The sequence below is a fragment of the Pleuronectes platessa genome, chromosome 7, assembly GCF_947347685.1.
Source record: "Pleuronectes platessa chromosome 7, fPlePla1.1, whole genome shotgun sequence".
Lineage (NCBI taxonomy): Eukaryota > Metazoa > Chordata > Actinopteri > Pleuronectiformes > Pleuronectidae > Pleuronectes > Pleuronectes platessa.
In genome coordinates, this window is record NC_070632.1 from 8,509,599 (window position 1) to 8,528,327 (window position 18,729).

The window sequence follows — 18,729 nt, forward strand, 5'->3', positions numbered from 1 at the left end:
TTTCATCTTTAACATCTTTATTCCTGTCCTGCAATACATTTGCCACATTTTTTTTTAAAGAGTAAATACATCTTAAATAGCTAAACAGTTGACATTTTCACAAATTCCTTCCACGCCTCCACTCCACAGTTTGCAAGGGGGAGAAACGAGCCCTTGAGCACACTGTATTCCTTGTGCAAAACTCCCAGTGGTCCGTACAGTCGTTGTCATGCTCGCCAGGTTTTCTGACACATATACTTGTGGTCTGCTGGCTCGAGTATCACCGTGGAAACATGACGCTGATATTCTAATGTGATGGGAATTTGAATGCATAGATCTTTTTGGAATTCTATGGTTTTATCATGAATGTTTTGTTTAGAGGTCGACGGGGAGAGGACAAGCACGCTATTCGGACTGTAATTACATGTTATGGGTTTTTCTTCTTCTTCTTCTTCTTCCATTAAAAGTTTTGGATTACAACTGGTGAAAAATAAAAGTTAGGAACACAGCCCCAAAGAAACGGAGCAACTCCTGCATTGTTTCAGTATTGTAATTTTTTTTACAAGACTCCAACACATTCACAGTTCATATCTGTCGTCTAAGCAGAGAAATGAACCCATAAAAAACAACTTGACCACTATCATCCACACATCAACTAGACTGGTCATATTTTTAAGCAATGTTATGTATGGAAAAAGAATCACTTCACCTGTACAAAATCAATACAAAATAAAAGTTCTGTTCGAATGAGGCAGTGGCAAAATAACATTTGACATCTTTCATGAAGGAGGAGGAGGAGGAGGAGGAGGAAGAGGAGGAGAAGGCGCGGGATATTTTTAAGGTTTTGCATCTAAAAGGTTGTTGCCAAAATCTGCCTCCAGTGTTTGGAACATTATTACACATGACCAATTCTCAAAACTGTGAAAGTTAAATGTGTATTAACTGCTATAATTTGTGTTAATTAACATCATATATTCCAAAGATTCAGGAATAAAACTCCATGGACATGAGAGCAAGACAACTTGGCTTGTACTGGACGTTGTCTGAAAGAATTCGCTTTAATTTGTTTTGTTTTTCAGTCGTGTTAAACAGGATCACATTCACATGCTTTTTACAGAGAACCCCCCCCACCCCCCCTATTAATAAAAATAATAATAATAATCAGTGTAGTGTTTTTATGGGCTTGTCCTGTCTTTTAATTTCTGTACAGTGCATGTCTAAACTCAACACACCTCTATATCTTTTTTCAGTTGCACACAATAAAACATGAACAAAACAATGCAGCAAACAGAACATGGTAATCATCTCAGGTAGAGCCTGCTGCACACATGAGGTACAAACTAGATAACATAAGGCCAAGTGAACACAGAGCAATCTTTTTTTCATTTAGGCAGCAAGTTAATGCAGTTGTGGAGAGCATCGAGATAGTCAGTGTTAAAAAAAAGGAAGAAGCAAAGCTATGATAACCCAACATCCACCGCTTACTATGCACAACAGCCCCACATATAAAGGATATATATATGGTTGTGACATGATTAGCACCTGACCTGTATTTGTGTCTTTGAAGAGCTGAGGTTGCAGTGACAGAGGAGGAGTTTTGAGGATAGCATGGCATGAGGGAAAAACTGAAGTGAGGCAGGACTTGTGCATTCCGCCTTGCGAAGCTTTCTGGTGACATCCGTAGCCCTGGTTTCCAGGACTGCCCCAGGACTGAGGAGACCCTTACCGGACCCCCCCCCCCCACCTTATCCTGAGCCGTATTAACCACAAGGAGCGATCCTTGGAAAATCTAAAAACTAACTGTAATCATCATTTAGCAAATAAGTTATACACGCTCTGCAGTTGCTGGAAAGAAAGCTGGAAAGAAAGTCACCCAACACCATAATCTGCGTTCATCCATATCTACAGGTCGCCTCTCCTGCAACTGCAATGATGACAACTACATTTTCATGCACTGTACCTCTTCCCCCCTCAACCGAAGTGAAACAGGAAAATAAGTAGTCATGAGAGGTGGTTTATTCCCAATACTTTGTGTTCATTGGACAGTTAAGAATCCTATTGCACCAGAACCTACGTACACTAGCTGTTACTATTATTATTAATTCACAAAGACAACTCTTAGCAAAGAAACATCTGCGAGGAGAGAAGGCAGCTGAATTCTTGAAATTCATCTATCTCTATATTTTCCATTTGAGATATCTACCCTGAAAAAGAACTTCTATGTCAGGCAAGTCATGGAAAAAAAAAGTCAAACCAGGCGTTGTTGGAAACAAACACCCTCGCTCACATAGTGCTCAGGGACTTTCAAAATCCTCCAATCACCAAAAATGTTCCATATCAAAAAACAAAATCAAAAAGACTTTTACCGCTAGGCTAACTGTTAAACAACAATGACAAATAATAGTCGTTCCCATGTCAACCTCCCCCCCAGGTAATCAGTATGACGAAGCCAATCGGGGGAAACCAGAGGCAGTTGGAGTCAGGTGGAGATGTAAAATCATGTAAGAGCTGTTAGGGTAACTAATTGTCCATTCCAGTCCTTTCCATTTCAGTCAGTCGGTCCTTCCAGTGGTCAGGCAAAGGGGAGCGGGATTAGGCAAATGTAGGAGGGCGGGTGGTGACGCCCCCTTTAAGACCAGTGTTGAGACTGAAAACAATAAGTTAGCAGAAAACGTGTGGAGCTATCCAGCGAGGCCGCACTGGAGTTGACAAAGAGTCATTAGTGGTGTTGCTCACAGGTCGACGAGTGGACCAAAAAGAAACAAAAAAAGGGACCAGAGCAGGCTTGTTCAGCCAGCCACTTAATAGGCAACAATCCAAAAATCCTCCTTTCCATAACAGGGTCCATGGTTCAGTCAGCTCTGGTGGTTTCCTCGAGAGCGTTTTTGCTTCAATCGTCCTCTTTTTGAAAAAGTTTATATTTCATCATTGAGTTGTTTTTATCTTCCTGCCTTTAAGTCCATGCTGCCACTACGCGCTGTAGCATTTATTCTCAACGTCCCACTGCCAGCTGGGGACACAAGAGGCGGACCGAGGTTAGTTAGGTTGTTGTTACTGAGGTGCAACATGTGTGTTAAGCTTTAACAACAGGAGCAACGTTTGCATGATTCTTCCTTTAGAGCCGAATGAGGCATGTGCATGATTAACGTGATTTCATCGTTTTCAAGAATGTGACCTGATGAAATACGTTGGGATTCATTGAAATGCTATATGCCAACAGAGAAGTTTTCAAAGTTGCGTTTCAGACAATTACAGCCAGATTACATTTGTGTTTTATTAACGAAAAAACAACATTGAAAACAGCAATTAAAGACAATTCAGACCCTGATCTCTGCTGACCAAGGCTCAGTGGCTAAGAGACATGTTTGAGGAGGAATCTCTGCAAGATGTCAGCTTTATTGGTTCTTTCAAAACATTTTCATCAACTTTAAGGAAAAGGCAATGACTTACAATAAAAGCCAAATGTTTAAGCTAATTTTTCTCTATCTGCTTCAGTTTTTTTTTTTTAAACATTGGCAATCTGACAGCTCTTGAGGAATCCCAGGTTTTAGGTGGGTGTTTTCAAATGATGCTTAGGTTTTATAGGGACTTTTGATTTGGCGCCCGAGGTCTTATAGAGTGATTTTTTTTTTTACATGTGATAATATACAATGTTTAAACAAAGACATACTGTACAGAATACTTCGAGACAAGTCACACAAAATGTTTTTTGGAGAAATGTCTCACCTGCATCACGATACCACACAGCGACAGCTCATACAGTCCTGACCGCTCTCGTCAGGTGGGTTCAGCTTCCTCAGTTTATGCTGTCTGATCTCTCTGACCAGTGTGTAGAAGGCGTCCTCCACTCCCTGCAAACACACATAGACACAAAAAACTGCTTCAGCAAGATCTGGACACTTTTGGTAAATCACAAGTCGAGCACACTAACAATCCAGAGGTATCGCAACATTACCATGGCAATCCGATAATTTCAGACACCCTCAATCAATAAATCATAATCTTGAAGTCATTGCTTAGTTCTTTTGCACAATCTAGCTTTAACAAGGCCTTTCAAATACTGTAGCTCTGTTCTCAAACCAAGGTAACCTGGCTATGAGTCACTGCCTGCGGCATAATAAAATGTTTCCCGGCTACACAAATCACATCACATCACACCGTGGGGCCTTTCTCTGCTCTTCATGTGTGTGGATACATAACTCAGACAGACAAATGGACAAAATAACATATTTGACATGGCTTATACTAGGATTTTTATTGAGTGGAGCATCCATAAAATCTGGATATTTAGAATTTGTGAGGGATGGTGGAAAAAATTGGGCAAATTTGTATGTTTATAGCTTTGGTTGTGTGTGACGGAGAAAGAGCAAGATGCCTCCATGACTGTGCTTGTACAGAATGTGGATGTGTGTGCTTCTTGTTCACCACCTACCTGTCGTGTCTTGGCAGAGGTCTCGATGTAAGGGATGCCGTAGGAGCGGGCGAGTTCCTGGGCTTGCCTCGTGTCCACCGTGCGTGCTGGGAGGTCACATTTGTTCCCGACAAGCACCATTGGAACGTCGTCTGAGTCCTTTACACGTTTAATCTGTTCTCTGTGGATTTCAAAAACAGGAAAATGTGATGAGTGGTGTTTCATTCTGCAAAATTAATGCAGTTTCCTTTGCCTATCTTGGCGCTGCATTTAATCACAGTGACATCTCTCTGGGTTGGAAACCTCCCAGTTTCCTAAACAACAGCAGCTAACCACCCAGGGAGCTCTAGGACCCTGAGGAAGAGCCGGGGCCCGCTGGTGCTGGGCTGTGCTGCACTGCTGAAGGAAGGAGGAAGGGAGGGAGGGGAGGGAGGGATGGACAACAGGCAGGCTGCGAACAGCATTACCTCATCATTACAGCAGCCAGCGCCAAATGCCAGGCAGCCAGGGGGAACTGAGCGAGAGGAGTGGGTCAGATCAATCAGCTCAGCCCTTTCTCCGTCAGCCACAGTGCAGCAGGATGCATCCACCACAGTGAACCCAGCCCATCTGCAGTCAACACTGCTGATGCTGCTATAACCACCACACTGTCTCCGTGATAACCTCTTCCAGGTGCACAAAATTGATGACAGATATTTAAATAACTCCAGCCTGGCCAGCACCTATTCTAGCATGCAGCCCAAGATCCATTAATGCTTTCACATACTGCAAAGATACACTATAAGTTGTGTTAAAGCTGTGGCCAGAACAGGCTAAGCTGCAAAGGCAGAAAGTCAAGCTACTGGTGTGTAATAAACACTGCAAAAACTGTAGAGGAGATGGCAAAGTAAATACGCAGCGTCTCACTCGCCTTGTGCATGACTGGCAAGTGGGTGTCGGATGTGATGAGAGAGACAGAATAAGGCAAAGATAGAGAACACACTGTCATCTCCATCTACTCACACACACACACACACACACACACACACACACACACAATTCTCCTTCCCTGTCCTTGGGAGTGCTACCTCTCCCCGCTCCTCTAATTGAGTCAGGATCGATTTCATTGGCTTCATGCTGTAATCCTTCAGTTGGGGGCTAAGCCGTGTTAAACGCTACAGCATGACATCAACCCACTGCTGCAGAGAGCTGGCACACACACGGATACACACCCCTTCTCCCTCCAGAGCCCAACGGGAGTCCCTCTGACACACACACACACACACACACACACTCTGCACTGAACCTTACAGGAGAACAGAAAGGATTCTGTGTCTGAACCCCATCATGACCGGTCTGTTACCTCGCAAGTAGATCACATCCTGCTCAATAACAATGTCTTGTCTCATAACTTGTGACGGTTTCTGCTCTGCGTCTTTCTTTCGCACGTACACACCTGTACTGGTGAATGTCCTCAAAAGACTTGGTGTTGTTGATGGCAAAGACACAGAGGAAACCCTCCCCTGTCCTCATGTACTGGTCCCTCATGGCGCTGTACTCCTCCTGACCTGCAGTGTCCAGGATGTCCAACAGGCAGGTCTCCCCGTCAATCACAACTTGTTTCCGGTACGAGTCCTGCAGGAAAAAGAAGGAACAACTTTTCACGTTTGAAAAATGCACCAGGAGACTCTGCAGGTCAGACGTGATCAGAACACGGGGATCTACTGGTAATTCTGCTGCGGAAACACGTTATTTTACTGCACATCTACACTCTCATCGGCCTTTATCACCAAAAGCTCTTGAATGTGGTTGTCTTTGCAAGTCGATATCTTTTTCAGCGTCTTCTTCATGTTTGGCTCTTTGTTTTTATCCTGAGATATTTGTATTCTTTTTGTTTTCTTTAGTTTAGCACCAGCATGTGTGAGACATGTCAGCAGAGCACCCACGCTGTATTCTCACTCAGAGATTCACCGGAGCTTTTACTTAACGCCTGGCTGAAAAAACCCTGGAGAATGTCCACTCAGACATGGGCATTCTCACATACAGCCCCTTTCAGTAATGCACTGAATTCTGGATATTCGTCGGAAGTTATCCAGAGTTCAGTGCATTTCTGAAAGGAGCTTTAGAAGTGGTGAAGACACCAATGAACAGTGTGAATGAGCAATCCTCAGAAATCTGACATAAAACAGATAAGGTGGGATTTGACTCAACTTAGGGACCCCCACTGATGATCACACATGTATTAAGTTTATATCTGTTTTCAACTCCCTGTCCTCTTTCGGGTCAAATGACCATAAAGAGATCAGAGGAGCACGGTATCCGAGCCAATGTTTAGCCTTCCAACACACAGCCACAAAAACATGGAGTGCTGTCCCTTTGTTTGTTAGAGCATAGGGGCCAGGAATGCAAATACACAAAAAGGACATTGTCTGGCCAGAGGCAGGCGTGGTGAGAAAGAGAGGGAGAGAGTGGAGACAGAGGAAAACCAGGAGAGAAAAGAGAGGGGAAAACAGTCTCACTGGATTCCCTCTACTCTCTGCAACGTCCTATTTTCATGAAAACACAAAAATGACAAAGAAGGGCAGTGTAAACATTTCTTCTTTAAACAAAATTTGAAATTGCATCCCAGCCTGACCATTTGGAAGAATTACATTTATCTAATTATATTAACTTAGTTTAGACTGAGCTGTCTCAGGGTTTACACGATATTGTTCAGCAGCGACATGGGTTTGGCAGGAAAGAACTTTTTTTAAAGAAAATGCCCAACCCTTCTGAGGCCTTCAACAAGAACAGTGTGTAGAACATGCAGGAGAGGGCCGCACCTCTATGGTGGGGTCATATTCATCCACAAAGTGGTTCTGGATGAGCTGGATGGTGAGTGCACTCTTGCCCACGCCTCCAGCTCCCACCACCACCAGCTTATACTCCGTCATCTTTTCCGCTGCTGCTCACCACACGCAACACTGCTGGAGAGAAGAAAGGGAGAAGGTGCAGGTTAGCACACTGACAAAAATAAAACATAGACCTACACATTATCAGAACCACTGACACACACAGATATTCTCTGCCATGATGCAGCTCAAAGCCACCTGTACTGACAACAAATACATGTAGCCATTATTGCCTAGTGGTGAGAAACATTAGTGGTTTGTGTGTGTGTGTGTGTGTCTGTAGTGGGGGCTGAGGTTGAGACCCTCAAAGGGGAATGTGAAAAATGTGCTGAAGGTACTCAATGTTCCAATCCTCTCCCGCTCAGTGTTAGCAGCAGAGTGTGTGTGTATTTGAGAGGGAATGATAGGGGGGGGGAGAGAGAGAGAGAGAGAGAGAGGAGGGGCATGACACAGGCAGACTGATCCTCATCACTCAGGCTTCACATTACTCATGTCTCTTTTGAACCGAAGGTGATAGACACCAGATCCAGTGCTGTCAGATAACAAGAAAACAAAAACACACAGCTATTACAAAATATCACTGAAAATAATTTTTTTAAAGCACTAAAACATTGTATACCTTGGAGTACCTGCACATTGCCATTTCAATAATAATTTCAATAATGAATCAGGTCCCTATCGCCAACAACATTGTTTTTTTGCTGGGTGCCATGTGAGTGGTCGTTTTGCCCCGGTTATAACAGAGGGATTGATCCAAAGCAACAGAACAAGAGGCCTAAAAGAGGATTTTATGACTCCAGGTGTACCTTCGGTTGTCCTCTGTTGACCCACTGTACGCACTTAATAGGTCTAGTCAAAACCCCAAGCATAAATCAAAGCATTTTATTAAAGAAACATGTCAGTCTCTTGAAAAACAATAAGTGATGTCTATTTTCTGAAGGCTAAAACTTACACGGGGAAACAATACCTTTAACAGGAATGTATGGACCTTGGGTATTTGAAAACAGGACTGATAAAGTAAAGCAGCTCCTACATTGAGGTAAACATTAACATTTGCATTTTGAACAGTTTTGGAATACAAAGTTCTGCTATATTATAAAAAAAAATTAAAAAGTAATGGGAAATTTCCGGATATGTATTTGAGAATTCACAGTTAGGAAACAGTTATTTTAAAGCATTTAATATCAGCTTCTGACATTGGTTGATCACTTAGAGATAAACACAGCAAATCTTTTGTCTGAACTGGAGACACACAATCTCCCAAATTTAGTGACAGCAACATATTTCAAATGCTTTCCAGTCAGCTGGCATTCTAACCCTGTTTACCCTGCTTTAACCTTTGCACAGGAAAGAAAACTTCAGCTAAGTAATGTTAAATTTGGCGCATTAGTGGCTTCAGTAGTGTATTCTTAAAATATATGACGTCGACGAGGTGTCCTGAGCAAATGTGGGAATTTAGCAGAAAAGCTTGTGTTAATAGTGTTATCAGTTTTAACTGTCGAGTAAGCTGGAAGCACACAAGTACAAACATGCAGGGACACAAGCCCACAAAAAGGTACACAAATACACCTAGCACCCCGCAACACTGCTGGCCAGTGAAATTCCAGGCATGTTGCGTCAACTGGTGGAGTGTAGTCATATGGGTGTTTCCACTACATACAGTGGCTAAGTGTGACTCAACTTATTGCAAAAAAAAAAAAACTATGACCTTAACATGACCGGACACCAGCCCAGCGGAGGACACGATGAGTCAGTGCTTAAGCGACAACAAGACTGAATTCAATGCAAGCCAGAACTAGTGTGACCGAACCTATAGCCAGCCACAAGTAAAATAAGCTGGAGGCCCATAGCAACTGCAGGAACCTGCCAGGGTTATTGTATTGGCCAAATTATTATTGAACAAATAACTGTTCAGCCTCAATATTATGTTTTACCTCCAATGGCTTACAGGAAATCACTGGGAATTCCTGTATCTCTAAAAATAACTCAAGTGGCAGTTGAATTTCACTTTCTGTTTTGACAGTAGCGAGCAAAGACTCTGCTCCAGATGTTTTTACACTACTCTATTTTGATAGCATGCGACCATAACTTTAACAAGAAACCACCCTAACACCCAACACGCCCTAAATTCCTCAAAAGCAGACTCTCATGTCTTACGGTTCAGAGTAATGAAAAGGTCACGTTGGTTCTAACATCACAGCTCATTGACAATGTCTCACTTTGCTGAATGTTCCTGAAATGAGCTGCAGAGGAAAAACACCAACCTGCACCACCTGCTACAGTGAGTTATCAATCGGTCAGGATTTCACGAGCACCTCAGGTCACAAACGCTTTTTTCTTTGCATTCTTCAGGGTACCAACTGTCATCCCAAAGATAAGATGCACCACATGTCGCTCACTCAAGACGAGCTGTGAACTTTAGTCTTCGCTGGACTGAGCAGAACACGCTCACACCCTCTCTCTAGTGCTTTATTTCCCCAAGGAGAACACACACACACACACAGCTGGAGTGAATATTAAACTTGACTTGTAGAAACAGAGGAGGAACAGGTGCCTCAGGGAAGTTTTGTCTAAGTACAACATGCAAAGTAAACATATAAAGTTATTTCAGTCCTGGGAGAAAAGGAACAGACTTGCTAGTGAATTGGTTTCCGGGTGTTAACAGAAACTGTGCGCGCCTCTGTAAAAACCTCTGTTTGGGTTATTTGTGTGCAACTGTCCTGCAGCAGTCTAAGATTAGCCAAGACTTAGACTGGCTCACTCGTGGTAATGATTGACAGGAAAAGCAGACTGGTTAAGTGAAGACACGGCCATTTAGCTGCACACATTCAGTCACAGACACACATACGTGTTCCAGCGACACATCCTCGATCCCACAAGCCCTTGCTTCATTCGCCTCAATGTAACGGGTAGCTTTGAAGGCCCTTCAACAATTTAAACAGCGGTTTGCCTGTAAAATAAACCCCTGTCTATAATTTTCAAGCACAACAGGGAGGGAAATATCCTGACCCCTCAATCCTGTGACCAAACCTTTGGCTTGCTTTCCCCTCACTGTAAATAAATCAACCTGGTACACAGTGCAGCTTTCCCTGGCCGGAGTACAGAGACTGTGTGGAGCCGCAGGGGCAGCGTCGCCGCTCAGAACCTGCTCTAAACAAATAAACAGCAGCTGTGCGAGACTGGTGCAGGGCAGGCAGATGCTGGAACACCTTCAGCCACTGAGGGCTACAAGCTCAAGGCAGGGCAGGAATTTAAATCAGGACTCGTCAGGAACCACTTGTTCAAATCAGAAACATGACACAAATTAAGTCCTTTTCATTATCAATTATTCTGCTGCCATTTTTCCTAATTAACTGGTTATATGTCCATCACATTTCCCTGGTCAGTATAACACAGCTTTACACTTGCCATTTGTAAAATATGATGCCAATACCATTACAAGCCCAGTTTGGTTGATAAGGTCTTTAACCTTCTTCCCAAGATTCCCGTTAACACATCAACACATGCTTAAACTTACTCTGACCATGAATTCCCCACATTAATTAATCTGACAGTTACAGGCCAGTGTTATTAGTAATATTCACTGGTTAGTCAGATCTTCCCTCAATAGAAGTTCTTTCTTATGAACTTTGATGCCAATAAAAACAGACTGAATTAAAATGGTGAGTTGTAAAGATGGAAAGAGTGGGATGTGTAAACAAATAAAAACAAAATGAGACTGACACCTGCCCTTTCACAAACACCCACCACTCTCTGACGTATTTGGTTATAGCGTCTCATCTCCATAATCAGATTTCGAGTGTACACCTGCCAAGCGAGTGGAATAAACAGCCTAAAATGCAGATTCAACTCATGCCCACCACCACAAGACTGGAGGAGGCAAAACAAGACAGCCCTCCATCTCCTCTCAAACTAGGCCACGTCTGCAGCTGATTAATAATACACACACACGCATATGGAGATGAATATGAAAAATGATAATTGACAGTCATGCTCTCGCTTTCTCAGACACACTTGTTGTCTTTTTTTTAAATATTTTATCCAAATACGAGGACTAAGCAACTTTTTGTCAAAGTTCTTTTGTTCTGTGCACTCAGATGTTATCCTGTCCCATTGCCATAACCCCCATTTACTCCTCTTTTATATTACATTGTAATTGTTGAGTGCACGAATAACATGTGCACACATGAACAAGCACTCCTAATAATAACTAGTAAAAAGATGCACACAACCACAATGATGTCTCACTATGCTCTTTTTTCCTTGCACAAATTCTGCACCTTCTACCGCTGTTTATAAACAAGACTCTGAAACAAGCAATAGCTGCAGACTTGTCTACAAGTTGGTCCCCAACATCTTTGCATGGCTGCTCCCCTCTTGATCACAGCGAACTACACAGTATGTCTGTGTTTAGAGTTATTTATAGCATGCCACCTCCAGCCTGGGAAAATTAACAGTTCATTTTGAAACCCTAGAGCCCCGCTTGGACCTAGAGGATAATCTTACATGACAGCTTACGGAGGGTGCGAGCACAGAGCAGCGAGAGAGGTGATGGAAGGAGAGTGGCTGGGGCGGGGGGGAGCAAAGGAGCAACAAGGCTACTCTTACTACATGCCAAGGGCACAGCAAACCACAGAAGGGAGGGAGTCGCCCTGGAAACTGAAAAATAAGTAAGGAAATCAATAATGAAAAAAATCTCCTGACTTTTTTTCTTGTGATTCCGTGTACCCTGGAAAACGGGCTCCATCACTTTACATGTCATGATGCAAGAAGGAGGGCACACGAACGGCTGTCTTCCCCCGACATGCATTCTGCTCCCCATTTAAGTGCTTAATTGGTTAAAGTATCCATACTGGCAGAGCCACATGCCCACTGCAGAGATAATAGATTTTTAATGGAGCGGTGATGGTAAGGAGACCCTCCCTAGGGAGATATCACGGTCGAATACTGAGACTCCAAGACCCATCATAGAGCCCCGATAGCCCACCGCACCCTCCTGCAGCTCTTCAATGACATCATCCTCCTAAACAGCATCCAAGCATAAGTGTTGACAAGCAGCCGGGGAATCACTGTTCTGCTCTCGGAGGCCAATGAAACAAAAGTAAGTGAGGTAATTATTAATCATTAGGTGTATGTGATAAATCCAGTTAGATTATAACACATTTTAAACAGGACTATCCATTTAATACTTATCTAAGACAGTGCTTCCTGCAGTTTTGCTCATAGGGAACCTCAGTCGAACCTGGGTATATGCTAGATCAGGGGTCTTCAACGTTTTTCAGGCCAAGGACCCCCAAACTGGGCAAGAGATGGAGCAGGGACCCCGTACTATATATATATATACAGTAGGGGAGAGCGGGGTAATGTGGGAAATCTTTTACATTTGCTTCCCTCTAGGCGAGCTAAAATTATATATCAGTAAAATGTACACATTTCCCATTAATTCAGAATGTTTTCTAGCAATGGAAATGATCAGAATGTCTTCAGGACAAAGGGCAGTGAAAATATGATTGTTTTAAAAAAAGTAGTCTTGTGTCCCACTTTACCCAAACTACGGGGTAAAGTGGTCCACTTACTTTTTCCACTTTAAAACTACCATAACAACACATGTTGTAATAGTTAAAATCCCGACAGCTAGATTGACAACCACTAATATAGGACTAGTAACAGAATCATGGGGATTGGTCAATTAAGCATATTTATGATTATTATGATTCATGTGATCTCTTGCACACCCTAGCTTACCTGCACATTGTTTCTCTGTCCAATTGGCAGGGACCGGGATATTGTTTTTCTCTGCGTATTCAAATGCCAGTTCACGGCACTTAACTGGAGCAAGGCCATGGAACTGGTCAGCTAGTTGTTTCAAATGTTTGGAAGCTCCTCCTCCATCTCATCTGTGAATATTCTCTTTACCTCAGCTACTGCCCCCCAGGCTACTGATTTTACTTTCCCTTTCTCTTTTTTCTTTATGAATCTTTTGAGGGTTGTCTTGTCAATATTTCTATCCCTTCCAGCTTTTCTTAAGGACTTCTTTCCTTGCATGACCTCAGCGGCTGCACTCTCTATCTCTGCGAGGGGTGTTTGGCCCCAGGTTGTCTTCCTGGTGTATAGTTTCTTGGCATGATGGCTTTTCTACAATGTTTATGACATTAAAAATAAAACATATATAATGTAATATAACACTAGAACATGTTTAACACTAAACTTAACTTGTGCTTCATGGTGGGGTAAAGTGAGACACTGTCTCACTTTACCCCACAGCATTTGTCCCACATTACCCCACAGCCAACGTTTTAGAAAAAACATCTCTTAGCAATTCAGGCTAATCTTCAGCTAGCATCAATCACATGGTTTTATATGTTGGAAGTTCACCAACATGTATGATATAAGTTTTTCTACCTGATTCAATTTGTTTTGACACAACAGTTGATTAAGTTCAAAGCAAGAAGATTAACTTTTACATTAAAAAAAAAACACATTTTTGTGGAAAAAAAAATACTTTCCACAGCACCAGCACTAACTTCTCCTTCATGGCAAGGGGGAATGGGAGGGGCTTGAAAATATATTGGTCAAATGACCACAAATGTGTTCCGTTGCCTAGATACAGGGGGTGTCCCACATTACCCCGCTCTCCCCTATAAAATTGTGTTTTATATTAAACTGGGCCTAGTGCCTTGTATAAACATAGCTACCCTGTTATTGTGCAATCCATACTAAGCTTATCAAATATTACAAGGGTTCATTTATTCATGTTTTTAATTTAAACATGTGCAAGGTACCAGTGGCCATGCCACTGCCATTTATAAACATACATCTTGCATACAACACTGAGCTATTAAAGTAATTCACAGATTCCTGTTTTACTTTAAACATGCATGTAGAAGAGAGAGTGAATCCTCAAGCCATCTGTGGATGGCACACATACGCCCACATTAGTGAGATGTCGGACCCTGATGGGTAGCACACAACTTATCTAATCTTGGACGGATGGAGGTTGTCAGGCAGAGGGTCATATCAGCCTCACAATATGCAGGATGCATGTAAATGTGAATTTAAAGACATTTACATTTGTGGGGAAAAAATTGGTTTGAAAATAATAATAAAAAAAATAGTTATAAAAAATTTAAAAAATTGTCTAATCAATCAAAGATTTCGCGACCCCCCTGCAGTACCTCCGCGGACCCCCTAGGGGTCGCAGACCCCCTGTTTAAGACCTCTGTGCTAGAGAGAATACCTGCGCACACTTAAACAAGCTGCTCTTAAAAGACACTGGGGTCTCTGTGACCTTTTCCACACTGGGTCATCCTTTTAGCGTGTTGGGCAGGGTGAGATGGTGGAGGCAGCAGCACAGATGAAAAGGTCAGCTGACCTCCACCCAAAGGCCTGCCAGTTAGAGGAGCCATGAGGCTTATCATCCGACACCAAACACCCCGAAACTCATCAGTGGTTGTCTTTTTTTGTTGTTGTGTTTTTGCTGCAGTCGGAGGAATGAGTAAAACTTGTCCAGTTGTGTTTGAGTGCATGTGAAAGCACAGAGGGCCACAGAAATCATACTGTGGGTCATGTAAACAAAAATTGTCATCTCCTCACATGTAAACATGAACTAGATTTGTGAAAGCAGTATTGAAGTAGCAACTAACAAGAGTAACTCTTGCTTTGGGTTTCACCTGGACACCACTCGGGCTCCAGCTGCTCCGAGAAGAGGACAACAGACAAACATTACACCTCCCTCACTACATGGACTGTCTCCAGCTGTTTGCCAGCTGCCTTGACTCAGAACCACAGAAGCTGACGTCAAACTCAAACGACAAACACTGGTCTTCCTTGATGGGATCGAATCCCCTCCCATCTGTAGACTACAGAGAGACTTAACCTAAAAGTGTTAACATTTCTACCTTTGATGGCGATACAATCTAAACCATTATTCTCTGGAATTGCAATAACTAAAAGATTAATAGGCCAATCAGCAGAAGGTTTATTAATATTTTGGTTTTATCCCTGAATAATTTTGAAAAAAAAGTTAGTGCTTGCAATAGAGTGCTCAAACGAGAACAAGTATCGCCTGTGTGCATTGAAAGTGTTTCTTGCGTAATCACCTATTTCAAGTCCCTCTATGTCCTCATTAGACTTCACAATAACAGATAGTATTTCCATTGCAGTTATAAATATGGTGACAAAATCCATCTTTTGACCTCAGTCCACTGAATACCACACTAATACATTAAAATAAATGATTAACTATCAGCTACAGGGATATTGGGGTGAATTTGGATGGCTATGCCTCAGGAGATCAAGCAGGCCGTACAATAACCAGAAGGTTGCCGGTTTGATCCCTGCCAACCCTATTCCGCTTGCCAAACTGTCTTCGGGAAAGATACTGACCCAAAACATTGCCCCTGCACACAGATGTGTGAATCTGTGAATGGCAAAACTGTACAGTAGAGAACTTGTAACCTTTTCCAGAGTAGAAACTAATCCATGTCAGACATCCTTCTTGTTGTCTTGTGGAATATGAGGTTCAGGGCGTGCGCCAAAAATCGAAAATATTTGTCCCAATCCACGTTTTTCCACGCAAGCTCGCCACAACATGTCTCTCAAATATGATGCTATAATAAGCAACAGTGGTGTTGAGCTTGATAAAATAAGATATGAATCAGTCATTGACAATTAAATGCCAAAAATTTACAACAGAACAAAACACACTTTGCTTTGTTTTCTATGAGAGCCTTCACTTAGATGGTTTTAGTTCTACTTTTTACAATGAGTTGATAACACAATGGATTCTGTCAAACACTGTTGTCAGCTAGGGACGAATTAATTGTTTTGTGCAGCAGCCACTATGGCAATAATCTGACTGATGGCCAATGACACATCAGTGCTTTCTTTTCAATCACTGAAGAGTTGATACAAATCCATGTCAGATATGTTTCTTGCTGTCCTGTGGTGTGTCGGGTGCAGGTCGTGAGCCAGAATCACATTATGTGTCTCTATGCCATTTTCACAAATATGATGCTATAATAAGAGACAGTGGATAAAATAAGATAGGAAATGAATCAGCCAGTGACGATTATAAGCCAAAAAAGGAACAAAACTCCCACTGCTTTGTTGTCTATGAGGACTTTCGTTTAGATGATTTTGGTTGTATTTTCACTATGAGTTGATTACACAATGGATAAAATAAGTTATGCACAAATGTAATAAAAGTAAAAGCCAGAAAAGACAACACTGCAGAAACCACTCTGACTGAATTCCATTAAGGACCCCAACTTAAGTTTGGATTCTACTTCTATGTTTAAGTCGATTTGACAACACAATGGACACAACGACGTAGCCTGTTGTCAGCTCGGGGGAAAGAATCCATCGTGTTGTTGTTGTGTCATGGCTGGAACCTGACCGTTCGCTTTCTTTTCCTCGCTTTCACTCTTCACGCAGCTGCACCATCCTCCGGAGCACGACTCTGATCCCTGTCAGCTTCATAAAGCGCCTTGTAATGGAATCTGACTTCCGCAGTGATACATTCGGTTTGACTCGGTGTGACGGGGCGTCACCCTGCCCGTGTGAGTGGACAGTGTCGGCGGCTGCAGCCTCGCACTCAACACGGTCTCCGCCCGGGGGACACAAACACCGAAACGAAGCCTTCTGGTGGAGACGTGTTCATTTTTAAGTGCGTTTACTTTCGATTGTCAACATGAGACGGGATGTACAAAAAAATATATTTAAAAAAAACCACAGCGGGCTAATGAGAGTCCCTCCATGGGCTGAGTTCCTCCACCCAAATGGCTCTTGGCTATCAACAGGGACCCCGACACAAAACAACACAATGTGGGATCAATATTTATAAATCACATTTATTCCGTGATACGTGCAGTGAATGGGTGCAGGCGCTAGCATTGGGGTTGTGTGGCTAGCGTTAACGCCGGGGCGTGAATACAAACGTTAAGGCAGCTAGCTTAACACGTTTAAACCCGCAGTCATCTCCAAATGTACCCACACAAAAAACACACAACACACAGAGGGTCCTTATTTAAAACAGCCGACATGTATTCGAGCCAACAGGGCCACGGCGGACAGGAATGTGCCCGGCATACTTACAACAAGCAGGGGTCTAATTAGCGACGTTTGCTCGGTCCACCACCGGGGAGGAGGAAAAATCTTTCAAGAGGAAACTCAATTTTCTTGGTTTGGGTATTTGTGTTTGTGTTTTTGTTGCTTCCCCCGTCGTCTCCAGTTATCTCCCGCAGCTTCTTCTTCTGCTTCTTCTTCTTCTTCTTCTCCTTCCCAGCTCGGCCAGCGGTTTTTGCGTTTTCACTGGGTACAATGCGCCGGAGCGTTCCTGGGCTCTGAGGGTGAACCGAGCCCGCGTTGAACAATGTGCTCCCACAGACAGAGAGAGGAGAGCGGGGATGAGGAGCGGGGGAGCCCACGCCCAGCTCCATCACACATGGACCCGCCCCGGTTACCGAGCATGTTACCGCCGCCTTCACACGCGGTGGGAAATACTGCTACCCGGCCCGACCTCCACCTGGGCTCGGTCCAAACCAGTGGAGTGACCTGCCTGTTTAGAATGGGGCTGTTTTCATGGCCTGGGGTTAATGCTCTTCTTCAGTAAACTGCTTCTCAATGAACTGTCATCTTTTTGATTGTTTGTGTGCTTATTATATACAGTTTATGATGATAAAACTTTGTGTTCATCCTACCTGGTTTATCTGCACTCAAACTGGCAGTGACCCCTAGATTTGACAAGAGGTGAAATCTCTGCAGATATTTGCGTTGGCTGTTTTCTCGGCCTGATGTCATGATCTGGGTGTTGTTTTTTGTTCATAATATATACAGTACCTCTTTACTGATGTGCTTACATTTCACACACTTCTGTACTTTGTCTAACACAGTCCAGAAATTTAATCTGTGAAAGAAACTTTAAACCCACATAGAAAGCCAATCTTGTGCAGTGAAATAGCAAAATCGACTTCTCCGCATTTTCAGGTATTATTAAAATAAAACATGATTGTGCCTTCATTTTGCTCTTGTTCACCCTTGAAACCCCAACAAAAATACCATGTGTGTGTCATTGAGATATTCACCTTCTAGCCAAATGGTTGTTGAAACACATAAACGTTCCTTTCATTAATTGAGATTATCCCAATTGCGACAACATGATTTTTTTTTTTAAAGCTAACAGTTCCAATCCCAGAGTTTACAACGAGCACTTGAAGGCAGCACCGGACCACCGGGATAGTAGTGTCACAGAGTTTTGCTAAATTCATCTTTAATAGCAGTAGCAGCACCTGAGACCTGATATCTGAGTTCTTACCTCACGGGCTGCACGGGTTTTATTTAACACAACCTTATATACAGTCTATCGACATAACCACTACATTTGCACTACATTTCCCAGGGAGCCACGGGTCGCCCGTAGCCGTATCCAGGAAGTCGCCTGTGGTTGTCAAGTAAACTTTTGCCTCGAAG

General features: G+C 42.9%; 1 protein-coding gene across 4 annotated transcripts; it reads right to left on the reverse strand.

Annotated features, from left to right (window-relative positions):
* On the reverse strand, positions 1-17,687 carry LOC128444184 (GTPase HRas). Of its 4 annotated transcripts, none has more exons than XM_053426503.1 (6): positions 17,356-17,687; positions 7,192-7,332; positions 5,826-6,004; positions 4,412-4,571; positions 3,706-3,830; positions 1-2,989 (listed from the first exon to the last, which is right to left on the reverse strand). In XM_053426503.1, exons 2-5 carry the CDS (start codon positions 7,300-7,302, stop codon positions 3,711-3,713), a joined length of 570 nt encoding a protein of 189 aa, XP_053282478.1. In that variant the 5' UTR covers positions 7,303-7,332; positions 17,356-17,687; the 3' UTR covers positions 1-2,989; positions 3,706-3,710. The 4 variants fall into 4 exon arrangements, with proteins under 4 accessions (XP_053282478.1, XP_053282477.1, XP_053282479.1 ...); XM_053426502.1 differs by having other exon boundaries at positions 7,192-7,335; positions 17,356-17,685; XM_053426504.1 differs by lacking the exon at positions 17,356-17,687 and adding an exon at positions 16,658-16,777 and having other exon boundaries at positions 7,192-7,335.
* Between the last annotated feature and the right edge of the window lie 1,042 nt (positions 17,688-18,729).

Bases quoted from the DNA above. Each gene is read 5' to 3' on its own strand.
- LOC128444184 (XM_053426503.1), bottom strand. From the start codon at position 7,302: ATGACGGAGTATAAGCTGGTGGTGGTGGGAGCTGGAGGCGTGGGCAAG. The intron at 6,005-7,191 runs GTGCGGCCCTCT...TTTTTCCTGCAG, and splicing joins AATATGACCCCACCATAGAG to GACTCGTACCGGAAACAAGT. The intron at 4,572-5,825 runs GTGTGTACGTGC...TGAAATCCACAG, and splicing joins GAGGACATTCACCAGTACAG to AGAACAGATTAAACGTGTAA.